Raw genomic sequence first — 18,571 nt, forward strand, 5'->3', positions numbered from 1 at the left:
TGCTTAGCTATGGGCTGAGGTCGTCACAGAGCTAAAAATGGCTTGCAGGGTCTGTTTGACTCATTTACAAACCCTCCAGGTGGTGTGAGCATCAAGTTACCTGCCTGTTCTTTTCTGAAGGGTTCTGTCACCGGTGAAAACAAAGTCGTCACTGGGGAAGCTGCAGAACACCCTGACCAGAGTACAGCCAAAGACCGCACTTGAGCGACTGTGCAGACAGACATACCTTCGCACACTTCCCAGGACACAAGGAGCACTTGGACCTTGACTCCTAAATGCTACCCTTGACTCCTAAATGACCACGAAGCTGTCGAATGTTACGGCTTTTCCTTCTTTATTTTTTAGTAGGTAACGTTTTTCAAACAGACATTGTGTCTAGAATATTTTGTTTCTCTTTGTTCGCGATGCACTAAAACTGTCCATTAGAGCCTTTTTAGATGCTGCCTTCTGAAGAGATTGGACAGTCTTTAATGAGGCATGTGCACAGCAGAACTTCATTTCAGGTGTCATGCAAAACAAATGATGAGATGTAGAGCTGGAGTGAGCCCCAAACCTCCGACTCCTGTACTGTGTCCTTTGTTACATATCCCCCCTTCTTCCCCTCTTGAGAGGCCTGAAGAAACCCCACCTTGGGGCCACACAGTGCTCGTCTTGGTTGCCTTACCTAGGCTTTTCACAGTTGGTGCTCCCCCCGAAAATTCAGCCAGTACTCCAGTTTGCTCTCCTTCTGCAGCACAAGTCACTGGAGTATTTACCAGGCCTCAAATATACCACCCAGTAATGTTTCTGGAAATACTAATGTTTAGAGTTGAATTTTACCATCCATTTTTATAGATGCCGTACCCTTCCATTTTACCATTCGCTGAAATTATGGAGCCTTATCTTAAAAACTAAGACGCTTGCCATGGCCTCATCCTTTGAGAGTTTTAATTGATATTTGCATGTCGAATGTTATAATGAAAGAACTATCTCAACAAATGAAATTGCCCCATTTTGAAGCTTTAAAAAGCCTCAAAATCTATGTAAAGGTTGGCGGTGTTCTTTAGTGCTTATGTGTTTAAATGCTCAGTCTTAGCAAAATTGACTGAGGTTTGATGAGGGTTAACTTTCTCCCCCACTCATTTTCATGCACGTAAGAGGTTCTCTCCTTTGGAGGGCTTCCTTGACACATGTTTGCCCAGTCAGTGGGGCCAGTGTCCTGAAGAACCCACAGCATCTACCATGGACGGTCAGTGCTCTCTGAGCTGTTTGCAGTCACCTTTTAAGAAGTGAGTGGCTGCTTACGTACTAAGCTAGCTCTTTACAGGTGCTCTTTAGAGAAGTCCAGGATCCTTCTCAGGCTTAGAACAGTCTAGGAGATGTACACCTGAGGGGCGCAGGAGATGGAAATGGGAGGAAATGAAGGTTACCAGTAACCTTTTAGCTCCGATTACATGCAAAGGACTAAATTTTTTTATAGATATTTTATTGGGAACAAGGGACTCATCTTTTCCTTTCTTGTCTTTAAAATTTTTTATTATCATTTTTCTTTTAGGAAAACATTTCTTTCTCCTTTGAAGTTTTATAACTTTTTGTAAATGCATCTTGATATACTGAGTGGGAAAACCAACCTCTGTATCTGGGTCAGCTGCTGGACTTTGACACACACAACCTCCCCTCACCCTCCCCCCACCCCACACACAAGTTCAGATCTTCTCATTAAAGTAGCATTTTCCTGGATGGTAATTTTACCTTAAATCATCAGATTGTTTTCAAATGCTGCCTTTTAAAATTTCTTGGAATTTTCTAACATTAAGCATTCCTGTGAAAATCCTGCTTTATGATTAAAGGACATTATATTCATAGTTACATGATTTCTGAAGCCTTGTTGTATTGGTTAAGTTGTATTGGAATTTTTGCTCTTAATGAAAAATCCAGTTTTAAAAATGTATCCAGCCTGGATATTGTCCACCAGGTGATGGTCTCGACTTTTTTATGCTAATGAAGTGTGTCATTTGTGTGTCCTTGCAGCGGCCAGAGGGTCAGCTGCATAGCCCTGGGCATATTTTCAATCTCTGCTCTCCAGTCGTGCAAGCCCCTCGTGTCCACTGTTTCTGGAGACTCATTCCTTCCTTTGCCGTAGCACACTTGAGGGGGCGTGTTCCACTGAGCTTCATTGCAAACTGGTGATCATCGTGGTAGGCAGACGTATGGACGCATTCATACACTTACCCATGGGGAGCAGGTCACAGCTGGGAACCCCATGACGTCACTGCTGTTGCTGTGAAGGGAGGGGGGAAGGATGGACGGGGCAGGACCAGGGCAGCCGGGACAACACCAACCCCATGGGGTCTCCCCACACTCCACTTTGTGGTTCGCTTTTGTAATGTTCTCTAATCATGATCATGGAAAATGTAATAAAATGTACCTTGGAGGCTTTCATCTTCACACAAATGTTACTCCAGGCTCCGTCATGTCTTGGACACGGTCAGAACTTAGGAAAAACTATTGCTCTGTGAATGGGGTGGTTTCGCAATTTACTGAAACGCCAGTGTAATTCACAAGTAAGTTAAATCCACATTGAATTTTTTCAACTGAACTTATAATTACTGCATGAGTTTACTTCTTTCAATGATTTTGTTAATATTTTAGTTACTTTTTCAAAGCAAAAACGAGAAACTGTACATGTGAAACTTGAGAAAATTTTTTTCACTGCCATTAAATCTTTGCCCAGATTTATGTAATACACATATATATACACAATAGATAAAATAGATAATATGGGATGTGTTATGATATTAAAGGAGCTCTGATGATGCAGTGCTTAGGCACTCCACTGCGGACTGAATAGTTAGCAGTTTGAACCCAGGCAGAGGCTCCCCAGGCAGGAAGACCTGGCTGTCTGTTCCTGGACAGATGACAGCCTGGAAACCCCAGTGGGGGTTCTCTGTGTTGGAACCAGCCCCTGGACCCCTATCAGCAGTAGTAACAGCACCAGCAAGGTAAGAAAAGTTCCTCTTATTTGATTACTACTAGTCTGAAGAACCTACTGTGTGTAGGACTCACACAGGTATTTCCAGGTTCGTGTCTTACTTAATCCTCCCTTGGGTGTGTGAGGTATGTATGAGGATCTATGCTTACGAGTTTTTTATCTATCTTTAAAGCTAATGAATTTAATCAATGTATAATGTTTTGTTGGGCACTCTTACGGACTCTGTGGAGTGAGCCTGTGTTCTAGAGTCTCATGGTAAATAGTGGCTTCAAGATCTAGAAATGAACATTTTCTTCAAAATCCTGAAGCCAGTGGTTTTTCTTTTAATTTTTGCCTTTTTCAAATCATTGGCACCTTTCTGTAGCAAAGTAAGAGCAAGAAGAGCCCGGTGTGGACTGTGTGCATGCTGCCGTAGCACGGCCTGTCATGGGCTTTAGTGCAAGTTAGTGCTCCCAGCATCTCACACCCAGTGAGATGAGCGTTGCTATGTCCGCTGCTCCAGAGAAGGACAAGGAATGCGGACGCCACGGAGCTGAGCCACCTGGCCCAGGACCCACAGCTGGTGTGTGTGAAGAGGAAGGAAGCAACCCAGTGATCTGACTCCACAGGCTGCACCCTTAAAACATAACTGCAAAATACAGCGTGTGAGGGGGTTGGGAATTTGTACTGGTGTGGAATCCCACCTTCCCGGCCTTCCTGGAATCACCAGTATCAAACCGCTTTGTGGCGCAGGAATCGGTTTGGAGTCCTAGTTCTAGTTGAATTTCTCCCCAGCATCATCATCACTGTAGTCAAGGGCAACATGTTTGTCATTACACCTTCCTCTGAGCTCAAAAGCCGGGTTGCCTTATCGCTATTCTTAGTATCTGGAATGAGGGAAAGTGGGCAGTTGATCAGTCTGTACCCCACAAGGCACCTGTGGCGTTCGTGGACAAGACCAGTGCAGACTTCATTGCTCTGACAGGGCCCGAGTCAGGAGGCTCAGCGTTCTCATCACGGGAGTCGGCCCCACTGTGTGCTTGGGAACCGCACACGACTCTGAGAAGCTTGTAGCTTCTACCAGGGGCTTCCAAAAGTTTGTGGGGAAATTCCATTATCTCATAATTCCATTTTCCCAGGAACTTTTTATAGGCCCCTCCATATTCTATACATACACAAAATAACATTTATGTTGATATGCTAATGAGTACCCCCCCCCAAAAAAAGGACAGAATTGCACTGAATGAAGCAGAGCTTTTGTCGTGTGCATTTCCCCCACTTGGCAAGAATCGGGCAACTCTCTCTAAGTTAGTGCACCAAATAAGGTTCTCTCTGGTCACAGCAAAGTGTTTTGTAAAAAGTTTCACTCAAATCTCATTGTTTTGTGGTGGCTGATTTAAGAGAACAGCATGTGGCTGTGAGGTGGTGTTTCCTGCTTGGGAAAATTGCCGCAGAAACGGTTTGATGTTGACCACGGCTTATAAGTGCAGCGCTATGGGAAAGCTCAAAATGCCGATTGATGGCAAATGCCTTTCTGGACATCAGTCAACTTCCTAAATGGACTGAAGTGGCAGACGGGGGACTGGTTTGGCCACCTGTTCACACAGCCATCTCACTGCACTAGCTTTTGGCAACAAAACAGCATGTCTCTCTTGCCCCACGCCCCTTTCTCCACTGGCCTTGCTCCATGCGACTGTTTCTGACAATGTAGAGGGACATGATAGAAGAGATGAAGAAAAAAACAAGGGAGGCGCTGTCAGCCCTCCAAACAGATGAGTTTGAAAAATGTTTCCAAGAATGGAATCACAGATTTGACAAATGTAGTAAGTGTAATGGAGAGTGCTTTGAAGGTGATAAGGTTGTTTTGTAAAAAAACATAGCTTTGAAAAAATCCAGTTTGGGGGGGATACCCCCTTGTAAATGTATACTTGCATATATACATGTATTCTTAAATTGATAGATCAGATTATTTCTTTCCGTCTATAAATTTAACCTCTTGTCCCTCAGCTTTCTTCTATCTCCCTTCTTCCTCTCTTTCTTTCTGTCTGTAAGCAAGTTAAAGAGGATTTTTACCTTTAACAAATGTTCGTGACCTAGCAGGCTGCAGTGTTGAAAGACTGACATTTTCAGGGGTCTGAACACATGAATTTCCTCTCTCACTACCACTTGGCTTCTTTCTGTTCCTGTATTAGCCTTTTACCTTCCAAACATTTTTGTTTTGACTTAACTGAAGATTCATTGAAGGAAAGTAGAATTATAAATTTTCAAGATATATTTATAAGTAAAAAAACCACTCACATGTTTATTTGCAAAACATAGAGGATTTATTTTCCAAATAATAACAGTATAGTTTGCCTAAGTTTTTCTCTTATGCTGTTTTTAAAAGCAAGCATTTGCATTTTCTAAGATAGTTATTTCTAGTTCAGTAGCAGATGCATATTTCACCTCAGATACAGTATTTCCAGAAGCATTCAGAGGGAGTCTCATATTTCTTAGACTGTTTCCTGGTTCCAACCAAAAGGTCTCTCAGTAAAACTCTAGGGTCTTGTCCAGAGAGAGCCTGAAACCCAAACAATTCAAACAAACACTGGGTTAAGTTAATGAATTAAGAGTCCTGCATGAGAAAGACATCGCTACCAAACTCATTGCCCATGAGTCAGTACCCACTCAGAGTGACCCTACAGGACAGGCTAGAACTGCCCATGTCAAGACATAACTCCAGCTCCTGGTGACCCAGGGGTCAGAGTAGAACTGTGCTCCGTGTGGTGTGGGATGGCTGATTTAGAAGTAGCTTGCCAGGCCTGTCTTCCAAGATGACAGCAGGTGAACTTGAAAGGCCTGTAAGAGTAGCATATTCACAAAGCCCTTTAGGAATCACACATGTTTGCTTCTCAGCGAGGTGATGTGTCTTTCAGTGTTTAAAATTTCCTTTTAATCATACGGGTTGGCTGTCATCTGCATGGTCGGCAGTTCGAAGGGAGAAAGACTGGGCTTTCTACCCCCATAAATAGTTACAGTCTTGGAAGCCCACAGGGGGTCGCTCTGAGTCTGGTGACTCAATGGCAGTGAGTTTGGTTTGAGTTGAAGTCATTATAAAAGGAACCCTGGAGGCACAGTGGTTAAGTGCCCAGTGCCAACGGGGAAGTCAGAGATGGTGACCTACCAGCTGTTTCGTGGAAGAAAGATGTGGCAGTCAGCCTCAGTAAAGATTGACAACCTAAGAAACCGATGAGGCAGTTACACTCTGTCTTACAGAGTCGCTGTGAGTTGTGATTAGTTCAATGGCCGTGGGTTACTGTACGAGAATCCCTGGGTAGTACAAATGGTCAGCATACTGCTGCCAAGTGAGAGGTTGGAGATTCAAATCCACCAGAAGCACCTGAAAGAAATGCCTGGCAGCCTACTTCCAAAACATCAGCCATTACAAGCCCCGCGGAGCACAGTCCTGTTCTGGCATTCCTGATTCCCCAGGAGCCAGCTCACTCAGCATTTTCTCAGACGTACCTTTTCTTAAACGTACACCATTTGAGTTCATGCCCAATTACAATTTTTAAATTTACATGTAATTTTCTGGATATTGTCTCTCGTGTGCATCTTCCATCTCAACGTTTCCAGCCTGCCATTCCTGCACTGGCATGCGACATTGCAGTGTTTTCCTCCCTGCCAGGCATGTGAATCACCTGTGGGCTGGTTAAAGGACTGGCTTTCACTCAGAATGTCCTGGGCAGGTCTAAGAGTCTGTTTTTCCCCAAGTTGCCTGGTAATACTGATGCTGTGGGTCCGGGGACACAGGTTGAAATACAGCAGCAAGTGGGTCAGAAACTTGAAAGCCAGCCCTTATCTATGTTTCATTCTCTTTTAACTTGTAATAATTTCCACCAATTAGCCACCACTGGATAAGTGCTTCCTGCATTAAGATCTTATATGAATCAAAATCTGGAAAAACGAATGCTTTAAAATAACACTGATTGGCCCATGATTCTAAGTGATGGTTTCCACCAAGATCATTTCTCTCATTCATGCCAAGGATCCTCTTGCCAAGAACACTCTTTAGTTCATGAATTTAGAATCCTCTTCAGTTGGGTATAGAATGTTCTATTTCCTAAGCCTAATTTTCATGCACTGAATTACTTACGTTTCTTGTTCCTCCTGAGGGGAAACTGCTGGTTCTTGGTTCTGGAAAATAATATTTGGAAAACAGGCTCACCATCCAATCTCTGTTTTCATTTTATAATCCTTTCATTTAAAACACAGAGTAGCGTATTACTAAATTAGGCCCAATGCCTGCCCTTTCTTTTTCTCACCCTCTAGCACAGTGGTTCTCAGCCTTCCTAATGCCGCGACCCTTTCATACAGTGTCTCATGTTGTGGTGACCCCCAACCTTAAAATTATTTTCGTTGCTACTTCATAGCTGTCATTTTGCTACTGTGATGAATCGGGCGACCCCTGTGAAAGGCTTGTTCGACCCCACAAAAGGGTCGTGACCCCCAGGTTGAGAACCGCTGCTCGGGCAGGCAGAGGCCCTCCTGCTCTTATCTGTGGAACTCGTAAAAGGCTCGTTCCCCTCATCCAGGTAGCACTTAAGTGGTTGACCAGAAATAGGTGACGGCAAAGGGGATGCTTTTCTGTTCAGGAATGTCAGTTGAGAGTTCCGTGTCATTTTCAGAACCCTCCCGAGTATTTGTGCCAGTGCTTTGAAGAGCACACAGAGAGAGAGAGGGAGACACCAGTAACAGCCGACACCGAGCTCCTTTTTGTGTGACCCTCCTGAGCCTTGTCCCTGCATTCTCTCACCGACGCCTCACAGTAACCCTGTGAGGTGGGTGCTTTTTAACGTTCCTGTTGACTGGCTAAGAAACTGAAGGACAGAAAGATTAAGTCACTGCTGGCTGACATTAGTAGTGAGAAACCAGGATTTAATCTTGTGCTCTAGAAACTGGAATAATATCTCCCCCCAAATAAAAAGCCATACAGAAATATATATATATATACACACCGAGACTCTAAGTAGAGCATTCGCAAGGAGTTCCTGGGGAAAAGGAAAACCATTAAACAGAACCCCACTAGCCGAGGGAACCTCTCAGCCAGAAGGGGAAAGAGTTGGATAGTTGACTTGCACAGTTCATCTTTTATCTTTCATGATCGGGGTTTTCCTCGTTTAGTGGACAGGAGTGGAAGGTAAGTTGAGCAGCAGCACCATGAGACAGGCTCTAAGCACATACTTTCTCCTCACCTGGCATCCCAAGACCAGCAGCTCCCTGCGCATGCAGCATCTCTGGCAGCATCCGCAGAAGGGAAGCTCGTACCTCACTGGAAGTCCATCTTGCCTCTTCATCAGTGGCTGCCAGGAGAAATCACATAGCAGTCACTCGGTTCAGTAGCCCCTTGGTTATTTCTGTCCTCGTGTTTCTAGGAATGTGATGCCAAGGCCAGTGGGAATATTAGGAAAAGTTCAGAGGCTCAATTGGTCAGTGGCATTTCAGTAGAGCGATGGGAACTTAACAGAGTACAAGCCAGCCAAACAGGAAGTTGCCTATAGGAGCGGGGCCCGCTGCTTCACCACCTTCATGACAGAGCAGCCTTGCTTGGGCCTCTCTGAAAACAGTTTCAGCTCAAAAAGCAGATCCTTCCTCATTCTTTTACCGACCGCTGCCTACTGCCTTTTGGCCTTAGGATGTGGCTGGTGGAATTAGAGGGGACCCACAAAGGAGTAGTTTTCTAACAGAGGAGACTTACCATTCTATAAAACAAATAGGATACCTCATCCTGAACTTCAAGATTGAGATACAAATATCATCGTCACAATTATAAAAGAATATGCTTTAAAATAATCCTAAAGGGATTTAAGATGTCCGTGTGGAACGTGGTGGACTAAGTAGTACATTAGGTCAAAGATAAAGATGTAGAAGGTTTTTGCTAAGCATGTGTGACATGTGTGATGAGCCTGTACGTAAGGTGAACGAGAAGTAGTGTGAATTGTGTTAGGATGTGTAAGGTGTATAGTAAGTATGTGAAGTAATTGTAAGCATATGCAACACAGAGTGATCTGTTCAGACAGAACAGAACTGCCCCATAGGTTTTCCAAATTTACAAAGTTTGGAAGCAGACTCCCACATCTTCCTCCTCCTATGGAATGGCTGGTGGGTCCATACTTCCAACATCTTGGTTAGCAGCAGAGTGCTTAACTGTTGGGCCACCAGGCTCCTTCGGTGCATACAAAGTATGTGGTGAGTGCATGCCAGGTCTGAGATGAGTTGTGTAAGGTGTAAGGTAAGTGTGGGCGTGACAGTGCTACGGGGACACTTAGGGTTGGGAAGCCAGACTGGTAGCCAGACTGGAAGCCACATAGAAAGCTAGCATGCCCCAGACTTACAGATAATTAGCTACAACCTTGATGGGGAGACAATGAGCAAGCCAGCGTAAAGGCATCTGAGTGCATTTACAATGGTTCTGAAGGGTGTTGATGAGAATCTTGGAAACACTCACCATAGGTGAGTGTTTGTCATGATGGAGAAACCAATGAGAGGCAGGTAGCCTAAGGTAAGCTGCCACCTGTGTGAGAACTTTCAAGTGAGACGGTACTCATTCCATCGTAGTTTCTCTTACTTCATCTTAACAATGAAATGTAAATTTGAAAAGATGACAGTAAATCACAACTCACTGTCCTTAAGTCAATTCTGAAGCTGAGCTACCCTAAGGGACACGGTAGAACTGTCCCGGTGGGTTTCTGTACAGGAACAAAAAGCCTCATCTTCTCCCTATGGAGCGGCAGGTAGGTTCCAACTGCTGACCTTGTAGTTAGGAGCTTAGGTCCCACAGCCTGAGAGTAATAGCTTAAGGTTTGCTCCTGGGTTCCATTTGCTTTTCACTATTCTTCTGTGAGTAGCAGCAATTCAGTGAGGTGAATGCTTGTTTTGAACACGATTTACCTGCTAGTTGACCCTAGTGCTCAGTGGCTCTAGAAACTGACGAGAAGTGCAGGATGGCGAACAGTGCTCAAAATTACCAGAAGGCCTGCCTGGAGAAGGTGTCGAAGGCTACAAATGATCAGATCAATGGCTTAGAAGAATCCTCCCTTTACTTTAAAAAGAAATCGGAAGTTAAGGTAAACGCAAGTTAATTTTTTTTCCCCATGATTCATTTCTTGAGCTAAATTCGGGTAAGTATCTACTTGGCTGATACTTTTTTTCCCCTCTGAATCCAATTTAGACTTGGGCTGAATGACGCAAATTAAAAAGAAAAGATCAATGTACTTGGAAATCTGGGACATTCCTAGCTATGGCTTCTTACTTAAAAAATACTTTTGTATCAGCTGGTTGTTCTTCATCTGGAAAGAAATATACCACTAATTGAATGTAGGAGCAACCAATCCTGCATCTGATCAGTTCATTTAAAATAAAAGCTAAAGGTTATAGTATGTTAAATTTGCTGAAATTTTTTAAGTTAATAAAACAAAATTTTGAGTTACAGAGGTAACATAGTCAGTAGGAGAATTCCTACTTTTATATTTTGGTAGGGGAATAAAACCATACCTACTACCTGACTCTAAAATTTCCAGTGAGGATCTTATAATAATTCTTTCCCTAGCTGGAATTACAACTCTCACAAGACTCTTAGTAAACAAGAATCCGCATTCATTTTGCTGTTACAAAAATAAAGGTACCACAACACTTGCCAAATAAGAATCCCTATTCTTATCACTCATATTGCACTGAGAACCCTTGAAGATGCGAGGCTAACCTGGAGAGAAAGACTCATCTTACCTGAGAGCTGAGGGGACACCTCTCTGAAGTCCGTGACAGGAAGAGAGAAGAGAGGATTGAAGAATCCGATGAAAAGCAAGCAGGAGGCCAGCTGATACATGGCTGGCAGGGGGTGTGGGTCTTCTTTGGCTTCTGTTATCCAGAACTTGCAAATTGCCTCTCCTCATTTGATTATATACTGCCCGGTGACCTCATAAATAGCTCCCTCAAAAAGTGAAATAGAATTTATTGGCTATGGAGGCAAAACGGCAATCACTTTGCATTGATGTCATTCTTTAAAATAAATTTGCAGTCTCGTTGCCTGGAGTACAAATGCGGTATTACATAAAGGTAGAAGAGTTCAGCGAATAAATCTGGCGTGAAAAGTAATGTCCAGCCACAACTCATGAGGTAAAGGGAGGGTCGGGTGTTAGCTGGAGTGGCCAAGGCAGAGAGACGTGGATTTATGAGGCGTGTCACGAAATGCACTGCGTTTTCTTTCTTTTTGATCTGTCCTGAGGAGAATGGATGGGGTGACAAGTGGTGTTTGGGGCTGCCATGCTAGAATTACAGTCAGAGGAAGAAAACTTAAAGTGAATAATGGACTTTTAAATAGGATGAATACTTCATATCAGTTACGCAAGGACGCCGGGGACACATGCAGGCAATGCTGTGCGTGCACTTCACCTCAGGTAAAACCGCGCTCTCCCGACTGTGCGGGAGAAAAGCAATGTGCGGTTGCCATCAAGTCGGCCGCAGACTCGTACAGCCAGGCACTTGACTAGTTGAAGATCAGAGTGTTGTGATTACAGGGTTTTCACTGGCAAGTTTTCAGAAGTAGATCCCCAGGCATTTCTTCCTGGCCCATCTTCATCTGAAAGCTTCAGTGGGACTTTTTCAGCATCGTAGCAACAGAAACCTGCCACGCCAGGTGGCGGCTGAGCGTGAAGTCCATTGGCTGGGAATGGAGGCCAGGTCTCCCCCATGGGAGATGACGATTCTAACACTTGGAACCACCGCTGCTGCATCATGGGCATAACAACTTTCCTTGAAGTTTTATACCATTCCTCAGGGATGAACATTTCCAGAATTTGCTTCTAAATGCTTCTAGAATTAGACCGCTATTCACCACCTCCACTCTGGCCAGCCTGGATTATTGCCATCATCTCCTCAGGCGTCTCAGTCCATATTCCATATTTTATCCCATCATACTCTAGTTTCAGCACAGCAAAGAGAGGCTTCTAGAAAACAAATCAGATCATGTCAGTTTTTCTCCCAAGCCCTCTATTGATCTAAACATAAAAGTAACGACTGTTGGGTTACTGAGAAAAATTTTTTAAATAATAATTGGGCCACTCCTCCATTGAGTGGGGACAAAAAATGTGCCACCTCTCTGTAAAACCGTCTGGAACTTTCTTATATATAAAACTAAGGCATATTTACCCGGAACTCAGAAATCCAAATCCTACGTGTATACTCAAACAAAATAAAAGCATGCCCACACAAGGACCTGTAAACACATGGTCACAGTAGCAAAACACTGCAGACCAGATGCATGTCCACAGCAGGCAAATGGACACTTCGATTGTGGAATACCATATTCAGGATAAAAAGATAGACCAGTGATACACACACATGGGTGAAGCCTCAAAAATGTTCTATGAAGCATAAGGTGACCCCGGAGAGTAGACTGCTCGATTCCATTTAAGAGGAATTCTAGAAAAGGCAAAAATTAATTACCACTAGAAATTAGCTCAGTGGTTGCCTGGGGCATGGGATGGGATGTAGAAGGAATTTGAGGAAAATAGGAATGGTCTACATCTTGATGGAGGCAGCGGTGAGCTGGGCGTACGAAGGGGCTTCAACAAATCCCTGGAAAGTTAAAAGATGATTGAATTTTCCTTGAACTTTTTGACGCTCCCTCTTCTACAATGACCAAGTCCAACCAACCATACACTTACAACAGGTGCATTTTATTGTTTGTGCATGATACCTGGCTAAAGCTGATTTAAAATAACTCCATGGGCTCCTTGTAATTGTTTTCTCCTGCTTTCACACAGTGCCTCATTCCTTCTGACCCTCCTGCTGCTTCAGGACTATCTCCCTGCCTCTGGGCCTTTGCACTAGCTGATCCCTCTGCCTGGAAGGCTCTTTCCCAAGAACCTGCAGGGCACGCTCGCTCAAGTGTTTGTTAAAATGCTGCTTTCTCTGTACACCTTCCCCTACCACACTTTTAAAAAATTGCAACCAACCCCACCCCAGTGCTCCTAGTCTATCTTGCCTGGCTCCATTTTTTTTCCTTCCCCATTGCTCTTACCACCTTCTAAGACACATTGTACTTTCTCTATTTCTCATACATAGTAAACCCACTGCTACCAGGTCCAATCCTTTATAGGGTTCCCGAAACCATAAACCTTTCTGGGAGAAGACAACCTCATCTTTCTCCTGCAGGGGTTGATGGGATTGCACTGCCAGCCTTGTGGTTAGCAACCCACAGCACCCCAGGGTGCCTTGTCAAACACTGTAAACAGTAAACATTTGTGAAAATAAATGGGACACTGACCATACACCAGACCTCGCTTAGGGAAAAGAGCCCGGAATGAAAGAAAAGGAGCCATCACTTTCCTGTAGCTTTCCAACTGGCAGAGACCGAGAGCCAGCATGGCAGGTGACCATTGCTGTGAAGAGGAATCCGGCTAAGGAGAGTGCAGTGGGCTGGCGGTGGATTGTGAGGGTGAGATGCTGAGAGCCAGCTGGTGAACAACGGGATCAAGCAGAGCCTGGTCCTGCACCGTCCTCACAATTTCTGCTGTGCTGCGCGGGAGCCCTTTGTGACAGCCGCTGGGTTAGTCTGACCCAGTGCCTTCCTTTGTGTCACCGACCCTCCACCCCACCAAGCTTGCCGTCCCTCTGCAGGGGAAGTTACTGTTTTATGTAGGGATATTGGGGGGTACTTTCAGAAGGTGACATTTGACACCCTCGTGGAGCCTGTTGGAGGTCGGTGAAATCGGGGCCAGTGGCCTGTGAAGTAAGGGGAGGAGGGGCACCAAGCTCCCAGAGGCCAAAGGAAGACATGTCGACAGCGACAGCTGGGTCATAGCTGCTCACTGCTGGACTCGGGTGTGTGAACCTAGTTGGTGTTGGCCTGGATAAGAGTGGCAGTGGCAGGAGTGTCGGGTGTCTTCGCCTCATTAACTCACACAAGTATTTTCCAGCACCACTTCTGTGCCGGCAAAAGGTCTGTACAGTGCTGCTGAGAGGTTGGTGGTGCAAATATTCCCTGTGGCACCTCAGAAGAAAGGCCTGGCAATCTACTTTGGAAAGGTAACAGCCGCGGGAAATGCTGTGCATAAATTGTTGAATACAAAAATGATCTTAAATGTAAACCCCCAGCTAATTTACAGTTAATAAAAAACCCCACTAGGAATGGTATTAAAACCATGAAAACAGTTGTGCTTGCATAAAGGAATTAACAGATTTTCTTTTCTCAATATGTTCTTTAATACTGTTTCACATACATACATATTTAGGAAATGTAGTTTCACCAAGAGGTTGAAAAGGAGGCAGGCTGAAGGGTGTTTGCTTTTGTAAAATGCCATTAACCCACCATGTGCCACTTCCCCGTTTTTCTTTCCCTTTTCCCTTTCAAGTACGTAGCAGAGTAGATTATTGGAAAATTTTAAAGCCAAGGAGCATGGAACAGTGACTTTGCCCCACTCTTTATCCTTTGATTCCCCATATCCTCAGTGTAGCTTACCCTTTTATTCTCTCCACATCTTTTCCAAAAGTTAGGTGGGGGAAAGCAGGTCAATCAATATTTACTTTGTCGGTAAAAAGCTGTAGTTTCTTTAGAATTCATCTTTTTTTCAGCCTGAATTTTTAAAATACTTTTATTGGGGCTCTTACATCTCTTATCACAATCCATACATTCCTCCAATGTGTCAAGTACATTTGCACATATGCTGCCATAGTCTTTTTCAAAGCACTCTCTTCACGCTTGAGGCCCTGATATCAGCTCCCCATTTCTTCCCCCTCCCTCCCCCACCCACCCTCCTTCATGAACACTTGGTAAGTTATAGATTATTTTTTCCATATCTTACATGGTCCTCTGTCGCCCCTCACCCACTTTTCCACTATTTGTCTCCCTGGGAGGGGGTCCAGGTTGATCCTTATGATTGATGCTCCCTTTCTCTGCCCACCCTCCCCTAATCCTCCTGGTATCTCTACTCTCCTTGTTGTCCCTGAGAGGTTTACCTAAAGGCCAACAAACAGACCTTGGAGCTATTTATAGGCTTTTCCATCTTTGTCAGTGGCTTTCTTTTTGTTAGTGTTATTTTGTGTTTGTTTTTGCTGTTGCTATTGCTTTGTTGGTTTTGACTTCCTTTGTTGTTTTATTTGGCTTTGCCTGACTTTTGAACTTATTAATGTATTTGCATGTCTATCTAGATAAGATAGGCGATATAAATAATAATCAGAAATGAAACCAATGATTGGGGATGGGGGGAGGATATGGGAGAAGGGGAGGTGGGAGAAAGGAAATGGGGTTGGGGGGAACCAACCCCCAGGGACAAAGGAACAACCAGTGAACTAAAATCATGGAAAGAACATCCTAGGATGCCTAGTGGGGCTCAATCAAGGGCAATATAGCAGTGAGGAATTACTAAACCCGAATGAAGGCCGAACATGATGGTGGGACAAGAGGAAAGTAAAAGGAAATAGAGGAAAGAACCAGGAGGCAAAGGACATTTGTAGAGGCCTAAATATAGGCATGTACATATGTAAATATATATATATATATGTAATGAGAGGGGAATAGAACTATGTACTCATATCTATATGTTAAGAATATTAAGGCTGGACATTGGGCCTCCATTCAAGTACTCCCTTAACACAAGAACACTTTGTTCTAATAATCCGGCATTCTGTGATGCTTACCTTCCCTCCACGATTGCTGAAGACAAATTGGGTGCGTAAGCAAATGTGAAGAAAGCTGATGGTGCCCGGCTACCAAAAGATAGAGTGTCTGGGGTCTTAAAGGCTTGAAGCTAAACAAGCGGCCATCTAGCTCAGAAACAACAAAGCCCACATGGAAGCACACCAGCCTGTGCGATCATGAGGTGTCGATGAGATCAGGTACCAGATATATAAGACCCAGAATAAAATCATACCCAATGTGAAGGGGGGCGGGGGCATGGAGTGGAGACCCAATGCTCATCTGTAGACAATTGTACATCCACTCAGAAGGATCATGGGGAAGAGATGAGCCAGTCAGTGTGCAGTATAGCACCGGTGAAACACACAACTTTCCTCTAGCTCTTTGGTGCTTCCTTCACCCCACTATCATGACCTCAAGTCAGATTAGACCGGAGCATGCACCATGCCACGTCCCTGTTTTCATGGGGACAGCTCAGGGAGCGCAGCAGCAGCAGCTACCAGGATGCTGTGCACCATCACCAATATTCTTTGCCAAATGCCCTGTCCCCACACACAAGACCTTGGTGCTGCGTAAACATGAGTGCCCTCTGAGGACACTGATGGCTGCTGAGGGCACCTTCAGAGGTGGGGGGGGGAGCTTCAGCGCTCCCTCCTCAGGGAGAGCTCTGTGCCAAGCTTTGTCATTGTCTGGTGACTCAGGGGTGCTTCTGACAGTTATTAGTGAAGGTTTTACAACGTGGCCTAATTAAGCTACTACTAAAGGCTAAAGCTGCTTTCCGTCAATAGGCCATCAATAACAATGTCACCTTGTCCCAGAAAGGTACTGAGTGAGTGCTTCATTCTACCCTGGAGGGCTTCACTCTTATGTCAGCACTCTTGGGAACAATGATTACCTTCACCAAAGGTGGGAGCTTTTAACCAGTGGCAACTCGGCTTTTCCAAACGAATCTCTTTCACATTATGAAGCAGCCAGCAGTTCCTTTAGGGGCCTTTGCCCGTGGAGCACCAGTGTCCATTGGATCTATGCCAAACCCACACAGCTCTAACTAGTTTTTCGTTTGAAATCACCCGGAGTCCACCCTGTCTGCTCTCAGCTGACCTTTTTACAACACAATCCTAGTAGGAGACAGAATGAGAGGGCTTCACAGGGTTTGTGATGAGATGGAATGAAGGAGATAATGAGGATTCGCCCACCACCTGTTTGAAGCCTGCCCACATGTGAATTGAGCGTCCTTGTTAGTGGGTGCTCCGTGGGCAGGGACTGATGGGAAGGGGCACCGCCTAGCTGGTACTTTCATCTCAGGGAGGAACGACTATTAAGATCGCAAGGGATTACTTAACCAGGCTCTTCTAACTGTAGTCTTTTTGTAACAAACTAACAACTTTTCCCTGAATGGGTTTAAGTAAGAAAGGGTGGGGGAACAGGCTGGTAGGATTATATGATTTGGTTGTAAAGGATTGTTAACCAAGGTTAGTGGTGGTTTTAAAAACATGGACCTCTAACATGGGATTGGTCCATTTTTCCATCCTGAGGGAATATAATGTGAGCTATCTCAGAAGCAGGAGGGGGAATACCACGATCATCAACAATAAAATGTGGCTTGGGGGCTTGCACATTGCACCTTCTTGACCCAGGGACAGAAAACGGTGACACTGGAGACGTGGCAGAATGACGGCAGCAGAGCCAAGAGCCAGAACACGCCACGGAGTGGTGGGCTTCGTGGCCCACAGAGCTAGGAATGCCGAGGGCCTTCAGGTCGGAGGCTCACTGTGGAGTGGGGTGCCTCCAGGCACGTGATTGGGGCAGCTAGGCTTCCTGACCCACAGCCAGGGCTGAGGCTCAATGTGAGAAGGGCTGTCTTTGGGACATTTGCTGGCAGCCCTGAAAGAGCTGTGCCACATTGCCCAACAGGATAAGGGCCAAGCCGAGGGACCGGGGGCCAGAGAGAGGCCTGCCTGCAGGCCCAGCCTAGTAGAAGCTCTTCTGACCAACTGTGTCCTGAGCATTTCTGATCCTGAATTGAAACCTGCTTTCTTCCCTAGTGAACTCTGTGCTCATGAGTATGGCTTGAGTTCAGTGATGCCATTTGCAAGGAATGATTGCACCCAGCCGAGAAGGAAAGAGGGCTGCAGGAGGGGTGCTTGGTGTCATAACAACTAAGGATGTTGGAGGATGGAGCTTGTCTGACCTCGCCTTCATAGCAATCAGCCTTGGGAAGCTGCTGCTCATGCTGGCGTTTCGCTCTCCCCTTGTGAAGTCAGAGAAAGTCAGACATCGCCTCCCCTGCTTATTTTCAAGCTAGTCTCTGAGGAATGATGGGGCTGTCTGCTCCGGTAAAGCGTGAAAGCCAAGGGGGCAGTTCTCTGTCCTATAGGGTCACTGTGAGTCAGACTCAACTCTATGGCAGTGTGCTTTGAGCCTGATGAGGAATTATAGGATTTCAGAGAGGTGATAGGTAAATGAGCAAAGCAGGTTTGGTGGAGAGAGCGTGGCGGGGACTGTGGAGAAATGGAGACCCCCCACCCCAGTGCTGAAAGAACTGCTGCACACAGACTACCCCACTTACCAAACCAGCCTTCAGCCCCTTCCTGGCCCACAGGCCATCTGCTTCCAGAATGGTTTCATCGTCCAAAGTAGACAAGGAGGCAGACTTGGCTAGCGTCCAGAAGAGCTTCATTACACATCAGCAGACTGTGTTTCTCACCAAGGCATGTCAGTGGCAGAGTGAGTGACTGTCAAGTTCATGTGGAGCTGCGATTTGTGTCCTGTTTCACCTTGGAGGACCAGAAAGAGAAATGGGAGGTCAGTGTTCTCATGGGGCAGGGCTGCCCACACAAACCTCTCGTCTCCTCTCTGCCTTATCTCCAGCTCTCTGGGCACCTCCGGCGGCTCCCGGCTCCTCGGAGGTGAGTCGCTGTAATTTTGTCTCTGCCATGGTGCTG

General features: G+C 45.3%; 2 protein-coding genes and 1 pseudogene across 3 annotated transcripts in view; 2 read left to right on the plus strand and 1 right to left on the minus strand.

Annotated features, from left to right (window-relative positions):
* The window catches only part of PER3 (period circadian regulator 3), a 60,075-nt gene extending 57,649 nt beyond the window's left edge, over positions 1-2,426 (plus strand). For both annotated transcript variants that reach the window (XM_075550611.1, XM_075550617.1), the window contains one exon: positions 121-2,426. In XM_075550611.1, coding sequence (XP_075406726.1) covers positions 121-204 — 84 coding nt within the window. In that variant the 3' untranslated portion in view covers positions 205-2,426. The remainder of the gene's footprint in view (positions 1-120) is intronic.
* Positions 2,427-8,161: 5,735 nt separating this feature from the next.
* On the minus strand, positions 8,162-17,858 carry UTS2 (urotensin 2). Its single transcript, XM_075558834.1, is given in 4 exon segments — positions 8,162-8,292; positions 10,715-10,816; positions 11,060-11,208; positions 17,818-17,858. Coding segments are annotated over 4 exon segments (423 nt in total).
* A 386-nt stretch (positions 17,859-18,244) lies between these two features.
* LOC142457785 (vacuolar ATPase assembly protein VMA22-like) overlaps positions 18,245-18,571 on the plus strand; it is a 29,575-nt pseudogene continuing 29,248 nt past the window's right edge.

Source organism: Tenrec ecaudatus, chromosome 1 (assembly GCF_050624435.1).
Source record: "Tenrec ecaudatus isolate mTenEca1 chromosome 1, mTenEca1.hap1, whole genome shotgun sequence".
NCBI lineage: Eukaryota > Metazoa > Chordata > Mammalia > Afrosoricida > Tenrecidae > Tenrec > Tenrec ecaudatus.